Source organism: Bemisia tabaci, chromosome 3 (genome assembly GCF_918797505.1).
Source record: "Bemisia tabaci chromosome 3, PGI_BMITA_v3".
In the NCBI taxonomy this organism is placed as follows: domain Eukaryota; kingdom Metazoa; phylum Arthropoda; class Insecta; order Hemiptera; family Aleyrodidae; genus Bemisia; species Bemisia tabaci.
This window is the reverse complement of record NC_092795.1, coordinates 25,402,783-25,423,267: the sequence shown is the minus strand read 5'-3', so window position 1 is coordinate 25,423,267 and position 20,485 is coordinate 25,402,783. Positions and strand designations below refer to the sequence as shown.

The window sequence follows — 20,485 nt, the reverse complement described above, 5'->3', positions numbered from 1 at the left end:
ATACCCCCTAGACTGACCATACCTACACATTTGTTTTGAGGTTAAAATACATCTGGTTGTAACGTTTTACACGGCTCTTATGGGGAAAACCTGAAAAAAGCTATTTTTCACTCCTTTAAGTAAAATTTGATGGGGGAAGAATTTTTTCCCTTAAACTTCAAGTATGAAGGCCTTGAATGCATTTAACTTCGGCGGCTGAATCTGTTTCTGGGTGGGAAAAAAAAAATTTAATAGTGGAAGTACATACTGCATAGGGACTGCATCCGTCAACGGAATGGAGAGGAGGGGAGGGGGATGTGGTTATCCACTTGAATGTTTTAAATTCTCTGCCAGGAAAGTGATTCAGTGGCAAATTTTTGGTATATATGTTCCACGAATGTTATACTTCCAAGAAAAGATCACTTAAGGTCACCAGTCATCTCATGTTACTCTTAATTTCACTTATTCACCTCGTCCCATAAGGTCCTGTGTAAAAACTCACAACCTGATGCACTCACACACTCACAGATGAGTTCCCAATGTTTAGGTATGGTCAGTCTAGGGGGTATTGGTCTCTGACCTCTGACGGTGAGCAGCGCCGAAAACGCAACACCCACCAACTTTGAAATTTTGAATGAAAATTAGTTTTTCAAGTTGTGATTGTGCGCAAATTTTTCAGTATTTAAGAGAGAGAGCCTTTCGAGGAGCAAGTACCGTGTAATTTCGAACACAAGACAAACGCTTCCTGATAAAACATGGCCATCTGTTCACTAAATACAGTGTTGACGAGTAAAACTCCTTCAATTCGTAAAGTGATTCTGTGACAGTAATGTCGGACCTATTGCATAACCTAAACTTTGCAGGAAATTTATAGTGCTATTTTCGTTCAAAGAGAACTCGTGCTATTGCCTTCCTCGCCGATTATGAATTGATTTATAGATACTTTTCAGTATCATCATTTTCCTAGCATTACTTTCTTCAGGTCTGTTTTGCTTTTTTGTACATGAAGAATTAATATATTTTATATATGGTAGCCGGCCGACTCAAGAGAATTCAAACCTCAGTCCATTTGAAATGTTTCTGTTTTGCAAAACTGAAGCGCGAAAGCATCAAAGACTTTTCCTTCCATATTTTGGTTTTTTAAGAACCACTCGAATCGACAGCACGCTTTACGTACATAAACAGTACATTACCCACATTTGGAGTTCATACCTACCTAAGAGACTTGATTTTTCTCTTGTCTTGGAGTTACGGTCAATCATTCACCGTCGTCATCGCATCTCTCATCCTCCAGCTTGTACAAAAAAATTCTTTAACTTTAAGGTCTCTACCCGAATGCTCATATTCAGGGAACGCAAGCTCTGGGCTGATATAAGGCGGAGAAAGGGTAGAGTCAGTTGCTATACCTTTTGAAAAATCGGACAGACAAATAAATGTTATCCTTTTACCAAAGATTTTGGGGGTTTTTATTTATTTTTATAACTATATATTACAATTTACAGAGTTGATCATTCTGCGTCTTTCGAGTTTTCAGTCGATTGAGAGCGTTTAATAGTGATAAAATTTATCTTTGTTCTTTGATCATATTCCTGGGGGGAGGGGGGGGGGTGTCGCTGAGCACTTTTTTTTATAATCTTTGCGGTTGGATTTTTGGGCAAGCAGTAGATCGTCACCCTCCAGGCAAAGTATCACATGCGCCATGCGACGTTCGAAAATGTTCCATGCCATTTTATTTTTTTACAGAGAAAGTTTTGGTTGAATCTGATTGAAAATTTCACTGAATTTTATCGGCAGCACAAAGAAAATTCAATGAAATTTTCAGACAGCTCCGTTGAATAATTTCTCTGTAAAAAAATAAAATGGCGGAGGAAATTTTTAAACATCGCATGGCGCTTGTGATACTTTGCCCGGAAGGTGACGAGATTCAGATCGCTTAGTCGATGAGTTACAGGGGGGGGGGGGGGGGGGGGGTGGGGGTGTTGTGAAGGGGTAGGTTTTTTAGTGAAAGCTTGAGCTTTGAGAGGTCTTTTCAGAAACTTTACCATCCTCAGGAGAATCATCAAAGAACTTTTAAAGAAATTTCCAACCATGGTGTGGTGTTGCTAAAAAAAATGGTCGTTCATAAATTATGTAAATCTAAATTTCGGAGTTTTCATCCCCCCCCCCCCCCCCGCTACACTTTTGTGACGCGAGTCCATCTAATCCTTTAACACGTGAAAACAAAATGGCGCAACGCGTAACGCTGTCCTCGTCCCCCCCCCCCCCCCCTCCGCCCACACACCCGCAAGGGCGTTACGGATTTTATGAGTATGAGCGGTCCCCAAGTAAAACACCCTACCGGGTGAGGAAAATTAGATTAGAAATATTTAGATGTAATAAAACAACCGAGAAGCAGTTAGTTAAATATTATTAGATCAAAAGGCAATAAAGATGATGAACACTTTAAAAAGAGCGCTATATTTGCACAGCGTGCATGCATTGATGTCAAATTGATGCGTGACAACGGTGTGACCTGGCGGATGCGGATGCGTCAACCTCAACGTGCACCATTTTCAACGCGCACGTTAAATTAGTCAAATTCTGCTTGCCACCCGAACCGTGGCGGTCGTGCCGTGTTTGTGTCTTACTCTTTGACGTGCGTTTTCATCGTGTCCCTGTCTAAACCCTCCCGAACAAATTGCCTCGCGATCGAGTCGGTTATCATCCCCCAACCCTCGTTTTAGTCAAAAATTCCGATACAAATTTTTGTGTTCGCGCGTGATTTGTGATCGTGTTCTGGCTCTCATCGTGTCCTGTCCAGTGATCGGCGTTTTCGAGGTTAAGATTTTGAAAGGGCAGTTACAATAATTTCGTTCGTGTCTTATATTAGTGTTGTTGAGTGTCATGTCAAGTGTTGCATCTCCCATGAGATGTCCAAACGGAAGCAGGTCGCCTACATAAAACCGAGGGAGCCCTCCTTCTTGGCCAAATTAAAGGCAGAAATCGGATACCGCGACGAGGGGCCCACCGTTGACACAAAGGTCAGTTACTGTGAGACAGCTACTCCTTCCTTTTAGTATTAACCAGTCCGATAACTCTTCATACAGATGTATTATAACCATAGGTACAAGATCTCCGATTGATGGTACAAACTCCATCACTAGGTGATTAGTTGCGAGCGCAATTTAATGTTAGTCAGCGTTCCTGGTCACTGAAGATAAAATCCTTCATGTGTTCACAACATGTTGAGACATAGAGCTCGCGCATCGTATGTTGAGACAAACGTCAAAGAATTGTTCATGTCACCATTCACCAGTGGTCCCACCTGACTACATGTATAAACTTGTTGAGTGGTGTGAATTTAGAGCTAATCGGAGATTGACGTTTGTCTCAACATACGATGTGCGAGCTCTAGTACCTTCACTGCCCATTTTGAAAATCATGTGGTGATGCTGTTATTGTGCGCAGGCAGGGGTGCAAAAACTTCTCAACCATGCAATCAGGCAGGTTGCTATTGGTTGCGTGTGTAAATGTGAATGCCTTGAATGTGGTGTTTTTAAATGGGAAAGCGGGCAAAATTGCTGTTATTTTTGGAAGCTGCGATAAGAATCATGAATATTTCGTAAAGTTACGATAAAAATCAAGTGTGTTTTGCGGCTTTCTAAATTTGCGACAATTGATATTCATGTAGCCACGAAAAAGTTATAAGTACTTTTGAAATTTCTGAAGGAAAAGGGATTTATGACATGGGAAGGCTAAGAACTGTCAGCATCCCCGTGCACAGGTATGAAGTTTGGTTGACTGCATATGTGGTGCATGATGATAAAGAATATACAACTGCCAATATATTTTATACAGATTTTACATTCATGTTTTTCTAGTTTTACTTAGATCGAATTTGATCTTCCCAATGTTCAATTTTTTTCTTTTTGCATGTATGTCTCAGAGAGAGCGTTTACCTCATGACAACGCTGATGATATAGAGGATAGAGAAGAGGACCAGCCAACTGTCGTCGTTCTTAAACCTGGGGATTTAACAGCTGAAGAAGCCTCTGCTGCAGCTGCTCAGAAGAAGAAAGGTAAGAAGTTTCTCTTTGTCATTGATGAAATTGGTCTTGTTTCCAGTAAAAATTGCTAGAGAGCTGCTGTTACTGCACTAAGAAAGCAGCAGCATGGTATGACACCGGCTTTTAAATTTCATAGAATTCTCAATATAAAATCATGCAATTGAATTTATCTGTGCCATGCATACTTACCTTATTCAGGGTGCAAAATGTTCAAAAACCTTCATTGGTTTTTGTGTCAGGGTGTTATTGCCTCTCGGTTGAATTCCTAATTTGGCTCACACACAAATTTTCAGTCTCATGGCTGTACTGTACACCCTCATACTTTAGGACATACCATTTGTCATACTTTCTCCAAATAATAAAGTGCAGTGCTTTTGAAATATTTCTCACAGCCCAAAATTTCCCATCTGCTTGCTGTATTTGCTGATTGAAAAATTGTTAGGAGAGCACACCTATTTCAAATTTTATCAAAATCCAAGTAATGAAGAGCCGCTCCTCTGAAGAACAATACTTGCATTCTCATCTACTATCTCCAGAAACTTTTCCTTGCCTTTAAAAAGAATCCGTGCTTACAAATTGTATCCCCCAATTATGGAGGAGAAAAACAATGAATTGAAAAAATTTCATTGCCAGAAAATCGTTACCGTCATTCTCTGACCATCTGTTGCATTCAGTATGTAACCATCTCATCGACTTTTGCTCTCCTGTCTCTCCAAGGCCACTGATTACTAGTGTTCCAGTCATTCGACGCCTATATGTAATGGATATTTGATCTGTTGTTACTACATAATTTTTAAGGCCCGTTTTTTGTCGACACACCTCGATTGTACTGTTCATGATTTTGTCAAAGGAGGTCACAAAAATTGCAATTTTCAAGCATTTATTAAGTGTTTGCCAGCTGTAGATTGACATTGAAATATCTGGATGCTGAGAAAATAATGACTGTAAAACTGAAGGAAACCATGATAAAGAGTTTTTCTCCACTTATTGTTTTCCTTTGGAGTCATTACACTGGGTTTTCTCTTTTTCTCTCCCCTTCTTTTCTTCTTTTCTTTTAAAGTTTTCTGGAGATTACTTTGAAAGTCCAAGTTTGGAGATGTTTCCAATTTTTTAAAACTAGCTCCTAATCTATTTAAAGGACTCTTTGCACCGAAAATCCATTTTTCACAAAGTTTGAAATTTTCAATTTTCTCCAAAAAATTCAAGTTTTTTGCAAGTTTTTCAGTCTTTAAATTTTTTGAAAATTCCTGGTTTTTTAAGTTTTTTTTGAAAGTTTTTCATTTTTTTACAATTCTCCTGAAAATTTTTTATTTTTTCAATTCCTTGAAAATTCCTCATTATTTTCACTTTTTCCCCTATTTCTTCAATTTTACAAAAAAATTCCGGGTTTAATCGTCTTTTCTTCAATTTTCTTGAAAATACGTTAATCCGTGGATTCCCTGTTGAGTTATGACCATAGTTTTAGGGTCGTTCCTAATTTTTTCCTTTACCCCCCCCCCCCCCCCCCCCAAAAAAAAAACCAATTTTAATCCGTCCGTACTCACTCGATCTTGTCGAAACAGGCGGCGGTGCAACATGCCTGCGACCAACGATGCATACCTACGGTAACTTTTTCGCGAACGTTGCGTCGCCTAGGTTACCGGAAACTCCAGAAAAGTACCCACATTTCGATGACGTCACGTGGCGTACTTCGTATCCGGCTTCGTCATCAACGGACTAGTCCATTTTACGGAGGGGCGGACCTCGGCTCTCTTTTTCTCTCTTCCCCTTTTGTAAATAGTGGTTCGACCCGATCGTATTACATCTTTCTCCTCTCGTATTTATCCGTTTCTCTCTCCCTCTCTCATTCTGCTCCTTCCTCCCGCGCGTCTCTACCCCTATTCCTTTTTGTCTCTCTCCGTTATCAGCTCCTTTCAGGAGCCTCTGATTTACCCTGCCTCCCCCTTCTCTGTCTTGCCGGCTCCGCCACCCTCCTCTTGTCTTTTCTTATATACTTTCGGGCTCATTCCCCCTCCCCCCTTTTTTTCATTTCATTCATAGAATTGGCAACTACTATCTAACAGTTTATGCTGCAAACGGATACCACGTGCTTTTCCTCATTTATTGAATGAAAACTTTCCAGGATCGAGTAATTAAGGTAGATGAAAATGTATCAACGTGGAGGGCCGTATGACCTCCTATGTGTGACGGTCACGTGACTATTGCGGTTTCTAATATTGGTCCAGGTGCGACTTAATTTGCAATTAATCCGAGACTGGGATTTCATCACATTAGTTTTTGCAGTTTCACGAGGAGATTCGCGTATTACATTTCTAAGTTTTTCAACTAACAATAAGTCTTGCTGTCCGTCACGAATTTTCATCTAGCCTTTCGTTAGACATGAGGCTTACCTCGGTTTTCAACATATCAACGTGGTTCCTCATGGGTACTCGCCGCTCTTTTCAGATTTTCTTTGTTGACGTAGTTTTCCTTCAGTATTAAGTATCAGTAAGGTTCTTCATGACGTCTTATTGCTTACATGCTTACGTCTCAGCCATTGATTAATCTGTGTAGTGATGGATCTTACGGTGACTTCATCAGATTTTTGAAACTACTAGGGTGCTTCCGCCCCCTAGTCGCTCCGTGCCCAACCCCCGGTAATCAGCGTCACTGCCAGCTTGATGCGAATTATCGAAAAGTTTAAAGAAATGCAACTCGGGAAAAATATTGTAGACACAAATACATTATTATGAGAAAAGGATTAATTGTATTCAAATTTTCTGATGAGGGACAACAAGCAAGATAGAAGAAACCAAGGGTGTCACTGCCGCAATAGTTGACGTCAAAAACCCGTCTTTTGGAAAGGCGATATCTCGGTTAATATTGACTGTAGAAAGTTCCGGTTTGGACAGATCTTATTATTACTCGAATTTCCGAACATCTTCGGGGAAAATCCGTACCTTGACCTTCCAATATCCGTGCTTTTTCCGAGTATCCGCACTTTTTCCATACAGTGCACAACCTTTCCCTGACCACTCCTGATTTTCCTAGTGATGTCGGTACTTGCTGTGAGGACCTGAGCGGTCAATCCGGGTTTGACGTCATCCACCGCGGTACTGACGTCCTCGGATTCTTTCACCTTGCTTTCATCAGTCGGTGTGACGCACATCAGCACTGGTTATTCAACGAGAAACACGGATGAAAGCAAGATAGAAGAAACCAAGGGTGTCACTACCGCGGTGGATGACGTCAAAAACCCGTCTTTTGAAAGGGCGAAAGCTCGGTTAATATTGACCGTAGAAAGTTCCGGTTTGGACGGATCTTATTATTTATAGCTTTTCTACAAGAGCCAAGCATCAAAGCACGATTCTGTGACCAGCGCATCTCACCTATTTCAACAATCAGCCCGCCAGGTGCCTTAACAGCAGCTGTGCAACACTTCTTACTCTGCTAAGAAAATTCGCGTACAATGGCGACCAGGTTTTACGTATTTGATCAGTAATCGTTGGGCCCAACCATCGGGCTTGGGTAGGGGTGATAAAGAGATTAATGGTGACCACTCAGAGACCCCTCTCTTCCTACCCCCGAAAGGGTTGCGATCATCGATGGCGAATCTGACTGACTTTCATCAGATCAGACCGCCTGCCTCACGCTCAGAAGACAGGGTGGAACCTCATCATCGTGGGTTGGGACTCTCCAAGATTGGAAAGTAGGAAGAACTATGCTACTACAGAAATGATCCTGTAAAGTATAGTCTTAATCCCTTGGTTCGCTCTCCGCTGAGGTCGTCTGGATCGGATCGTCAGTCACCCGCGCGAAACGGACGCTCCAATTCAGCGGCGCTCTCTGGCGGATGAATAGAGCAGCATATTCCGCTCACCCACCCTCCCTTCGTCATTCCAGTGTGTCGACCATGACCTTCCGCTAAGTGCTTCATGGCCAGTAGTGGAAGCGTCTACTTTCGGTGCAACTCTCGACCATTAGTTCAATTGGATTAAGTTTTCAGGACAGCTCCGTAAAAAAACAAAAGGTAAAAAACTCAGCAGAAAAAAAAAAGAATCGACACAAAAAATTTAAATAATATAAATTAAGGTGATTCGTCAGCTCAACAGAAGTGGTCGAATTGGCATGCGATATATCGCTGCAGTTTTTACTCGTACTAAAATCGATTTTTTTTTACACCGGAGCCTATAGCGGCTCGTTTCTGTGAACTGACTTCCCTTTTTCTGGTTAGACTCTGGACTTCCCTTTTTCTGGTTAGATTTGGCATGCGATATATCGCATCTTTTGGGTAAAAAGTCTCGGCGGATTTTGAATTTTTAGCAAAACAAAGGACGAATGCCCCCGCGCATGAGCCTAAAGAATCATTCTAAACCCAATAATTGACGAAATTCAGAGAAATGAAAGCAGAACAGTGTTAGGAAAATAACCTAGCATTCGATTCAGCCGTATCGATTTCTGTATCGAGTGCGAGGTTTTTTGTTAACACCATACTGCTTTCATTTCTCTGAATTTTGCCGATTTTTGGGTTTAGAATGATTCATTCGGCTTATGCGCATGGGCTATCGTCCTTTTTTTGCTTTTAATTCAAAATCTGCCGAGATTTTTGACCTAATCGATGCTGTATATCGCATGCTAGTTCGACCACGTCACTTGAGCTTGACGAATCACCTTAAAGAAAAACGTAATCAAGAAGACTATAAAATATTGGTGACTCACGCCCAGAAAAAGGGACGTCAGTTCACAGAAACGAGCCGCTATAGGCTCCGGTGTAAAAAAAAAAAATCGATTTTAGTACGACTAAAAACTGCAGCGATTGATACCACAGCCATACATGAGTTCGGGCGTATAAATGACAACAATCTTCAAGAACAAATCGTCAAAGAGGAGCGCGACCGATTCGCTCCATCCGTCGTCGGCTAGAATGCTTATAGGGCGTTTACTCCTAAGCACGACAATTTGTTTTCCTCTGGAATAACGAAGGAAGGGCGGGCGAGCGGAATATGCTGCTCCATTCATCCGCCAGAGAGCGCCGCTGAATTGGAGCGTCCGTTTCGCGCGGGTGACTGACGATCCGATCCAGACGACCTCAGCGGAAAGCGAACCAAGGGATTAAGACTATACTTTACAGGATCATTTCTGTAGTAGCATAGTTCTTCCTACTTTCCAATCTTGGAGAGTCCCAACCCACGATGATGAGGTTCCACCCTGTCTTCTGAGCGTGAGGCAGGCGGTCTGATCTGATGAAAGTCAGTCAGATTCGCCATCGATGATCGCAACCCTTTCGGGGGTAGGAAGAGAGGGGTCTCTGAGTGGTCACCATTTATCTCTTTACCATCCCCAAGTACGATCGGTGAAATTACAAATCTCATCGGTCATAACCAACCAGCGTTCGAAACTCACCTTGGAGTTTCAGGAGCGATGTGGCGAATCAAGCTCGATATTTAGGGGCCATTGGAGATTTTTCAGGGGCCAAATTGACTCTTTGCCTGTGTATCACGGCGCATTTAGTGACAAGTTGGGCGCAAGATGTTTTAGTTACAGGAGTAGTAGCTGTACTTGGGGGAAATTTCGAAAAATCACCAAACAGAAAAACAAGGATTTTTCTTTGGGGGGTGGGGGGAATGACGCAGAGCCTTCATTTTTTAGGCACATTTGGCGCGTTGGCGCCTGTGAGTTTCGAACACTGTAACCAACACTCTTGGTACTCTTTCATCAATATGTATACTTTCCCTTGAAATTTGTAGATACTTTAGATTAAATTGTGATTGAAATCCTGTGAAAAATTGGAAGAAAAATATCCACAAGTTTTCCAGGGTTTCGAAGATTTTATCGAAAGAAATTTGGCAACGGCTGAAGGCTCATACGGCGTTTTTCCTTAGCACGGCAGATATAGGACCCTGGACTCTTGTAAGAGTCAATATAAAAATGCGTGAGCAGTTACAAGTGCAGCGATCTCGCGTGGGACCCTCGGAACTTACTACTATTATCCGTCGCTGGACTTCACAAAAATCCGTCGGATCACGTTTATCTGCAAGATATCGAATTTTCCACCGTTCCTTGGCGTATGGTGAACCCTCCCTCTCCAAAAAGGGTCGGAAAACGCCAAAAATATACTCATTTCTGAAGAATTTAGCCTCCTAATGTGTTAGTTTTCAATCGTCGGCTTAACCTCACTTTTTGAGCGGGCGCGGATGAGTCGAGGTTCAGGGGGGGGGGGGGGGGATCCTTTGCTAGGGCCAGGTGCCGTAACAGCAGCTGTGCAACACATCTCACATTGCTAAGAAAACTCGCGTGCAATGGCGACCAGGTTTTACGTATTTGATCAGTAATCGTTGGGCCCAACCATCGGGCTTAGGTAGGGGTGATAAAGAGATAAATGGTGACCACTCAGAGACCCCTCTCTTCCTACCCCCGAAAGGGTTGCGATCATCGATGGCGAATCTGACTGACTTTCATCAGATCAGACCGCCTGCCTCACGCTCAGAAGACAGGGTGGAACCTCATCATCGTGGGTTGGGACTCTCCAAGATTGGAAAGTAGGAAGAACTATGCTACTGCAGAAATGATCCTGTAAAGTATAGTCTTAATCCGTTGGTCCGCTCTCCGCTGAGGTCGTCTGGATCGGATCGTCAGTCACCCGCGCGAAACGGACGCTCCAATTCAGCGGTGCTCTCTGGCGGATGAATAGAGCAGCATATTCCGCTCACCCACCCTCCCTTCGTCATTCCAGTGTGTCGACCATGACCTTCCGCTAAGTGCTTCATGGCCACAAGTGGAAGCGTCTACTTTCGGTGCAACTCTCGACCTTTAGTTGAATTGGATTAAGTTTTCAGGACAGCTCCGTTAAAAAAACAAAAGGTAAAAAACTCAGTAGAAAAAAAAAAGAATCGACACAAAAAATTCAAATAATATAAATTAAGGTGATTCGTCAAGCTCAAAAGAAGTGGTCGAATTGGCATGCGATACATCGCCGCAGTTTTTAGTCGTATTAAAATCGATTTTTTTTACACCGGAGCCTATATAGGATCGTTTCTGTGAATTGACGTTCCTTTTTCTGGGCTTATGCGCATGGGTTATCGTCCTTTCTTTGCTTTTTATTCAAAATCTGCCGAGATTTTTGACCTAATCGTTGCGATATACCGCATGCCAGTTCGACCACGTCACTTGAGCTTGACGAATCACCTTAAACAAAAACGTAATCAAGAAAACTATAAAATATTGGCGACTCACCCCCAGAAAAAGGGACGTCAGTTCACAGAAACGAGCCGCTATAGGCTCCGGTGTAAGAAAAATCGATTTTAATACGACTGAAAACTGCGGCGATGTATCGCATGCCAATTCGACCACTTCTTTTGAGCTTGGCGAATCTACTTAATTTATATTATTTGAATTTTTTGTGTCGATTCTTTTTTTTTCTACTGAGTTTTTTACCTTTTGTTTTTTTAACGGAGCTGTCCTGAAAACTTAATCCAATTCAACTAAAGGTCGAGAGTTGCACCGAAAGTAGACGCTTCCACTTGTGGCCATGAAGCACTTAGCGGAAGGTCATGGTCGACACACTGGAATGACGAAGGGAGGGTGGGTGAGCGACTAATAACTGAGCGATTGATACCACAGCATACATGAGTTTGGGCGTATAAATGACAACAATCTTCAAGAACAAATCGTCAAAGAGGAGCGCGACCGATTCGCTCCATCCGTCGTCGGCTAGAATGCTTATAGGGCGTTTATCCTAAGCACGACAATTTGTTTTCTCTGGAATAACGAAGGAAGGGCGGGCGAGCGGAATATGCTGCTCCATTCATCCGCCAGAGAGCGCCGCTGAATTGGAGCGTCCGTTTCGCGCGGGTGACTGACGATCCGATCCAGACGACCTCAGCGGAGAGCGGACCAATGGATTAAGACTATACTTTACAGGATCATTTCTGTAGTAGCATAGTTCTTCCTACTTTCCAATCTTGGAGAGTCCCAACCCACGATGATGAGCTTCCACCCTGTCTTCTGAGCGTGAGGCAGGCGGTCTGATCTGATGAAAGTCAGTCAGATTCGCCATCGATGATCGCAACCCTTTCGGGGGTAGGAAGAGAGGGGTCTCTGAGTGGTCACCATTTATCTCTTTATCACCCCTACCTAAGCCCGATGGTTGGGCCCAACGATTACTGATCAAATACGTAAAACCTGGTCGCCATTGCACGCGAGTTTTCTTAGCAGAGTAAGAAGTGTTTCACAGCTGCTGTTAAGGCACCTGGCGGGCTGATTGTTGAAATAGGTGAGATGCGCTGGTCACAGAATCGTGTTTTGATGCTTGGCTCTTGTAGAAAAGCTAGAAATAATAAGATCCGTCCAAACCGGAGCTTTCTACGGTCAATATTAACCGAGATATCGCCCTTTCAAAAGACGGGTTTTTGACGTCATCCACCGCGGTAGTGACACCCTTGGTTTCTTCTATCTTGCTTTCATCCGTGTTTCTCGTTGAATAACCAGTGCTGATGTGCGTCACACCGACTGATGAAAGCAAGGTGAAAGAATCCGAGGACGTCAGTACCGCGGTGGATGACGTCAAACCCGGATTGACCGCTCAGGTACTCACAGCAAGTACCGACATCACTAGGAAAATCAGGAGTGGTCAGGGAAAGGTTGTGCAGTGTATGGAAAAAGTGCGGATATTGGAAGGTCAGTACGGAAAAGGTACGGATTTTCCGCGAAGATGTTCGGAAATTCGAGATTTTCGTGATAAAGCCTATAAAGTACCCTAGGGGATATACGATTTCCTAACACTATCCTGTATCAAGATTCCGGGTTACGTTAGGTTCGATTCGTCGTGTGTTTCGGTTTATTCGTTTGTCATTCCATCATTCCACTTTCCCTATCTGAATACAGTTAAAAGTGCAAATGGGTGATTTCACGTTATCGGGAATACCTAAAGAATGCAACACCCTAAAAATAAAATGGCACCAATTCAAACAGGATTTCATTTCCTCATTTTAGAGGCATTAAACTTCCTTTTTTCAGCTTCGGCAAGCTCTACTTTGATTCAGTACAACGTTACAGTGATTGAAACACGAGCCATTGAATCGGGTATCAGCGTTTCCCGTAGGACTGCTGCAGGTCCACGCCAACATGGCGGCCCGTACGTAATCGACACTTGAAAATGTGAAACAAAAGATGATACAAAAGATGAAACTTTGCAATTCTTGAGTTATGAGGTGGTATTAATGTTGCCTTAAAAGTTTTTTAAACTTTGGAGACTTCCCCTTTTAGTTTAATAATATTAAATTGGGGATTTTATGTAGTGAGAAATTAGTGCTACAGACCTGAAAATCACTGGTTTTCATAAAAATTAATGTTTTCTTTGTAAAAAAAACTGACTAATGGTTTAGTCGAGAAGACTTCAGCGAACAATTTGATGACAGCTTTGAAACTCCTGACTTAATCTGGCGAGACGGATTTTACACTTAATACAACTCCAAAATTTTTTTGCCAAATGTGGCGACACCTCTTTCTAATGACTTTTCTTGCTTAATAATAATTATTTCAGTTCAAACAGTCAATTTTCTTAAACATTAGAGTCTTCTCACAGCAAATATTGCCAAAGAATTCATGATCAGAACTGATTTATTACCGCAAATTGCTCTTTTGCTTCAAAATCGGGGTTGGCGACGCGTAACCTACCGAACACTTTCGGCCTTTAAAGTCTCATCTTATGAAATATAATAATAATTTTTCATATTTTTTTAGCATTGATAAGTTTAGGAACATCATTCCTATTGATTTATGAACCTGGTTTTCAATCGTTCTGCCTTATGTCGTTTATAACCCACGGCGACACAACTATTCCTCTCATCGTGAAATCACTCAAATGAAGTACGGAAAAGTAAGGAAAAGGGAAGAAAAAAACAAAGATTTTTTAGGAACGCCAACAAGGGGAAGTTTCGGGAAAGTAAGGAAAAAGCAAGGAAAAGTAAAGAAAAAGAAAGGAAAAGAAACTGAAAAAGCAAGGAATTTGAATGGCAGGGCACCAGTGGACACCCCGCAGGGATGCCCAACAGGTGGAAAGACGAGGAATTTCGGTAATGGTCAGGAAATTCTTTTACTCGATGTTTCTTAAGGTGAAAAGTGAATGCGAGAAATCGATTGCCCGAGGCCACCGTATCTTGCATTACACTTTATTGTCAGTGTGAAAAGCGAAAAACGTGTAAGTAAATTGGCATTTTAGAGAAAGTATTCTTTCTCAGTAGGTATGCGAATTTATCTTTTTGTATAGGTGATTGACTCATAAAAAAATGGTCCATTTTTCTCTCACCTTATTGTTAGAACCACCGAGACTTTAAGGAGGCTGTCGCGCCACAGAGCTCTCTGCCAGGGTAAGGATCGAAATGGGAAGGAGAGGGCGAGTAGCCGTCGCCCTCATACCGGAGCTGTCAATTTTTTTTGAGGGGGGGGGGGTGTTCAGTTTTTTAAAATGTGTCCCCTTTCTCCCCCTTGTAGTTTTCTACGCGGACATTAAAAAGAACGGACATTGAAATGGGATATATCGCGTGCCAACGCGGTGAAAAAATCTGTGGTTCTTTTAAACCTGAGTTTTTACTCCTGGCTTCCAAAGCTTTCTTCAGCCACGCGAGACTCAGATTCTTCATCGGAGACAGTCAAAAGCTTTGATATGAGCCGAAGTTCGGTACCATTGGTCGAAACCTCGATTTTCTGGATCGAAAATTTCGGTGTTCCATAAAAACTCAATCCGTGTACAGAATCGTGTGATTATCGTTGCACACTCAGACTTGCAATTTTATAAGATTTACCCATTTGCTTAGTTTCTGCTTATTCCAATATTATGAAGATGAGGACCGTTTGAATAACCTGGTAGGTGAAGTTACCCAACTTCAAGCATTAAGTTCGTGGCTGTCGAGACATTTGTCGTCAGCCACGAACTTAATGCTTGAAGTTTTTTTTATCACTGATCTGCTTGGCTCGCAAAAGTGGCTTGTGACGTCATCCAGCGTGTTCGTCAAAACGTATACTTTTAAGTATCATTTTTAAATACGGAAGTTAGTATTCGAGACCTTTGAATTATTTCGCCAATCCACGAGATTAGATCGTCAAAACATAATGTGTACTTTTCCAGAGAACGGATCGTGACTCCAATCCACAATTTTGCAAACGTGACCCCAATCCACACTTTTGCAAACGTGACTCAAACGATTCAATTTTTTACGAAAAGTAATATTTGTCCTAAATTTTGTCTATTTTTGCACGTAATTAGAAGAAAAGTCGGTGATACTTCCGAGGTGGATACATCCAACAGTTTCCCAATATAACTTAAATTTATGAGTGGTAATTTTGCAACGTAGACATGTTGTTAATTCCTTTCGAGTCGGAAACAACAAATTCCCTGGCAAGCGCAATCGTGGCCTACGCCTGGATAACCACCCTTACGCTTGTAGGTGGTTATTCCGCCTCCCTGTCCATTCAAATTATTGTATCCTTGGGTATCGCTGGTAAACATGGCAAGTCGATTCCTCGATTATTCGACTTAAAAAAATCCAATTTTAGAGCTGTGAGGTCAGACTGAGAGGTTAGTGCATTGAATAACCCACTTATACAAGGACCGGTCTTTTTCCGCCCTTGAACGTCATATGACAGTTACAAACCATGAATCTGTATTTTCAATAAATTATGCAGCCATTTTTACTTAAAATTTGGTGTTAGGTGGAATAACTAACTATAAACGCGCACCCGTACGCGTATCGGTGTTTTTATGTACATCAAGGCAATCGCGCGCTCCATCAACACTGGTAAAAAAAAACCACATTGGATCTAGAGCCCAGGCTCTGGAAAACATTGACAAGACAAAGGACTCTTGATTCAATCAGATTTACGCTTAAATCAAAAGGAAATCCGCTCAAATTAAGAGGCTTGGTTCTTGATTTAAGCTTAAATCTGATTGAATCAAGAGTATTTTTTCTTGTCGATGTTTTTAAAAGTCTGGATTCTAGATCTAATGTTTTTTTTTTCAGAGAACGTCGCAGGACCGTTTTTTTTGTTTAGTGGCAATCTATGACTGTTGAAAAACATCAATAATTGTATTTTTTAAACAATTACTGAGACATTTTACTTTGAGACTATAGGTGGTAGGTTCAATAACCACCTATGACGACCTGTTTAAAATCAACGATTTTTATGTGAATTCTGAAATTATTTTCCAAAAATGCACAACCGATCGTTCAGAGGTTATAACCAACTAGGAGGCTACGCCCCCTGGCCGCTACGCGGCCCAACCCCCTGAAGGCGCTCCGCGCCATCAATGGGCCGCTTCGCGGCCCTATTTTTACCCTCCTATCAGTGTTAGTTTTATTTTTCCCCTAAACAATTACGATATGAGGTATACTTTAATTTTAAACTTTACTTAAAATTACTTTAAAATTAAAAGGACGCGTTTTATAATGACTGCTTGATGAAATATTGCAGTAAAACAATGAACAATGATAGTCAAGTAATAATTAAGATTTCATAAGTCGGGGATCGAACCTACACCGAGTTCAAAGAGGACGCATTCGACGTCTTAGACGACTCGGTCATCGCTAGCCGTAGAGGGCTTCGGTGCGAATCTTGTGTAGATAAGTGAAGAGCTGATGCGCAGGCTACCCAGCTACTGCGCAACCTCCTCGACCATTGCGCATCCTCCCGCGCATAGCGGTAGCAGTACCGGAGCATTCTGTAAACTCACTCACTTTTATAACGTGATTTTAAAAAAACCTGGGTCCTGTTTCCAAAATCTGATTGCAGCGGGCTCATCTAGGGCCTATTACCTGTCGATTTACGCAAAAACCATGGAAATCGGCCCGGTAGAACGCTCAAACGAACTATGACAAAAAGTATAAATTTACATTGTTTAAATGGGAGAATTCGCAACTTTACCACGTAATATAAAAAAACCTGGGCCATATTTTGAAAATCTGAAAAGAGTTGGCTTATCTAGAGACAATTGCCCGTCGATAACCGCAAAAATCATGAAAATCGACCCGGTAGAACGCTGGAACTAAGCGTTACCAGTTTCGCAAAATTAGGAGGTCCTGGAGCTTATAGTATAGATAGATTACAAAAAAATGCTTTTGCAGTTTTCCTACGGCGGCGCCAAATCAGCGACGCATCTAATAATCAAAACTTCAAATGCGATGCTTTCCGCTATACTTAGGTGGTTATTCCAGCTATGGCCTCAGTTATTAGCTTCTTCAAACCCTGGTTCTTATTAAGGTAAGTGAAACGAAGGTATGCCTCTTCGCAACAGTAGAGTCCCTTTATACCCAGAGTTAAGACAACTCGATTATCAGCTGACTGGCAGCCGGCCTTGGCTGGCCATGGAGGCCGAAACGAGTGCACCCAAACAACGATATTGAGGGATAAGGATCAAGAATCCTGCGATGTCTGTCACACAAAAACAACAACATCAACAAATTGATCAATTAAAAAGAAAATGAGATTGGTTTGTGAATAATTTCTTAATCTATTTTCATTTTGGACCGATGGACATAACAATTTACTCTTGATAAACCACAATTAGGTAATATTTTCATTATTCTTGTTCACATTCGAGGTACCGCCATCTTGGTGCACTCGTTTCGGCCTCCATGAGCGAGAACCAATCAGAATTGGATTTTTTTTTAGGCCACTTTCAGCCCAACCCTGGCCCAACCAAAAGTGAGTTGTCTTAACTCTGGGTATAAAGGGACTCTACGCAATAGACCATTCATAATCGACGGAATGCTCCGTTCCATTTGTTTTGTTTCAATCTTGGCGGGAAGTTTGAATGAAAATCCTGATTTTGCAATATTCAAATCTCATCGGACCATCAAACTGTCTGCCAAAACTGGAACAAACTAACAAAACGGAGTGTTTATTAGTCGATTTTGGATGCTTGAATTAGGGAATAACGTATCTTTGTTGCTTTTACCTCGGGTCTATCCTGTTGACGTTATTCAGTCAAGGCTACTTCTATATATTTTGTTCTCTTTTTTGGTCTGTCCACAGAGGAGGAAGAAGCTCCAGCTGACCTGAGCAAAGGCATCAAGTTTCGAAAACCTGTCAAAGCTTCCGGAGCAGAGGCAACTACAGATGAGCCTCCCAAAAAAATGAAGAAAAAAGCCAAGAGCAACGTCAAACTCTTGTCTTTCGACGAAGACGAAGATGACGAGGACTAAGTAAGTCAACTTTTAGATCTTATCTTTCTTTTTTCTCGGAAGGAGTCTAGTTTGAGTCGGAGTCCCTTTATACTGAGAGTAAAGACAATTCGAATCCATTTCTGATTGGTTCCCGTATTATAGGCCTGCACGGTGTCACAAACGGGAATGAATATTACATTTTCACCAATTGCAAATATTATAAATTGGAATGGATCGGGGAATGGGGGGTTCGTCAAAGAACAAATGGAATGAGAGACGGAACGGAAATAGTAATTCGGGAATGGGCTGGTCAAAGATTACTAAAAAGTTCAATTTGTGTAATCCTAATTCCCGTTTGTGACATCCATTAGCTGCGTCGTCTCAACTCTCTCCATAAAGGGACTCTAGTTCGGGTCTACTGGTGGAGCACCTGCAGCAGGGTTGTGATTCAAGCCGCGAAGTCCGCTTATTCTTTCAAAAGCAAAATTCGTTTATGATGAGACGAAACCCTTCAAAATATTCAAAAACAAGGGGGGAAGGGCATTGCCCCGAAGCGCCCGTTGAGGGTCCGCCGTAGCGGCCAGGAAGAATCTGGTTTCATACTTTTTTGGAGAAAATTAATCGGTTTTTAAAGCCTAAAAACTCCATTACCTATTCTAGGGTTCTTAAGATACTGAACATATTCGGCTATAGAATTTTGGGCGACCTGGAAAACCGGAAAATCTGAAAGCTTTCTCGAGAAGTACCTTGACTCGATAAATTAAGTGTATTTAAAACATTGTTTCTTTGTTTTTGGCTTTTATTCTCTGTACGGAACCTACAGCCATCGCTAGATGATATGTAGTGTCTGTATATATAAGGGCGGAAATGTTGTAGGCCTCTCCAATTGTCAAGGATTAGGCCGAGTGGATATTTTTCAGCAGAACCACTCGTCGGTTCCCTAATAAAACTTCTCGCCACCACTGGGATTCGAACCCGGGACCTATTGACCCAGAGTTAGACGCCCAGACCACTATACGCCAACCTGGCCGTTTAAAACATCTCTTGATGGAAATTAATCGATTGAACGTTAGGGGGAGTCGGGGATTTGATCATGGAAAATTCATGGAAATCCTGTAACTGCAAAGCCGTGTGCGTGTGCCCGCTCCATCCGTAACGCCGAGGCCGTCATCCGGCAAGTATGCGTTAGCGCCTACTCCCTTCACGGAAAAAAGCTTGACGAGCAGATTCCGTAGCGAAAGTTCAGTGAACTTGCCCTCGCCGGCTTTCTCACGAGACTCAGGTGGAAAACTATTCCTCCTCTTTTCATGCTGTATACCACACGGCGAAGTCTTATTTTAAGTTCAGAGCTTTCTCCATCGTCGGATGAGACCCGTTGCTTTTCGTTGCCCGGCCCCTCAGCACTCACCGATGGATGATGATCCAGGGGTTGCTCTTTCCGACCGTGACGTCACGCAGTCCCGAGCGGAAATCGATATCCGCTCAGTTCGCCAACTCTGTCCAAGCGTTGCCCTTTTGAACTCGATACTCGGCGGCTCCGTGCCGGGTCTGGTAGGAAAATGCTACGATTCTCCGCCGTTTCTGCAACCCTGCTTGTTATAATGTCGCCGCCCCCCGCTTCCTGCCCCTCTGATACCGAGACTTGACCCTCGGGAGGTAAAATTTGTTCGCTGTAAGTTGCCTTTTTTGTTCTTCGTTGATAGAGGTGACTTCCGCTGAAAATTAAGAAGGCTGAACCTGTTGCGGAAAATTTTTAAGGGTGGCAGGGTTTGTTCTTTTTCCTCGTTAGTTTGACGTTCATGTTTATTCTTTTTCCTGTACGTTTACTCCTTGGGTTATTCTAATTTTTTCTGTTTCGCTGATTATAAGAAAGTGGGAAACAGAGAATCTGGAAAGATTTTTTTGTATTACATAGGTACAAATAACTTTTTTCGGTATGAGCCAAGGACACGAGAGAGTGGCCCCTATCAATTTTTAGTATTGATTCCGAAAATACCATCCGTTTTCTCACATTACCCAAGGATTTTTCGGAAAAATGGGATTTTTTGATAATCCGGTCAATTCTAGAATGAAACTCATGTCATTCTTTAATTTTGCGGCCCAAAATCCGAGGGTTTACACCTACCGCACGCCTACAAACTTTTTCCCTCTTTTCTTGATCAGAAAACTCCGGTCAAACGAGATATACTTCGCCCATTTAGTTGACCTTAAATCTTACTATTCGCATTTCAGGAGGGGGTGAAGTAGAACGGAATACAATTTTCATTAACATTTAACAAACTTTATTATACTGCAGTCGCCATCGCACCTAGAAAATCATGT

At 42.1% G+C, this 20,485-nt stretch overlaps 1 protein-coding gene and 4 non-coding genes across 5 annotated transcripts; 3 read left to right on the top strand and 2 right to left on the bottom strand.

Moving 5' to 3' along the window:
- Positions 1 to 2,888: 2,888 nt before the first annotated feature.
- Positions 2,889 to 18,202, top strand: LOC109031021 (uncharacterized protein KIAA1143 homolog). Its single transcript, XM_019042288.2, has 3 exons — positions 2,889 to 2,999; positions 3,905 to 4,037; positions 18,033 to 18,202. The coding sequence occupies exons 1-3, from the start codon at positions 2,889 to 2,891 to the stop codon at positions 18,200 to 18,202; spliced, it is 414 nt and encodes a 137-aa protein (XP_018897833.2).
- Positions 7,560 to 7,762, bottom strand: LOC140224346 (small nucleolar RNA U3). Its single transcript, XR_011899645.1, has one exon. It is a non-coding gene; the product is annotated as a small nucleolar RNA U3 (small nucleolar RNA).
- On the top strand, positions 9,119 to 9,321 carry LOC140224353 (small nucleolar RNA U3). Its single transcript, XR_011899652.1, has one exon. It is a non-coding gene; the product is annotated as a small nucleolar RNA U3 (small nucleolar RNA).
- LOC140224348 (small nucleolar RNA U3) lies at positions 10,390 to 10,592 on the bottom strand. Its single transcript, XR_011899647.1, has one exon. It is a non-coding gene; the product is annotated as a small nucleolar RNA U3 (small nucleolar RNA).
- Positions 11,908 to 12,110, top strand: LOC140224347 (small nucleolar RNA U3). The gene has a single exon (XR_011899646.1). It is a non-coding gene; the product is annotated as a small nucleolar RNA U3 (small nucleolar RNA).
- Positions 18,203 to 20,485: the final 2,283 nt, after the last annotated feature.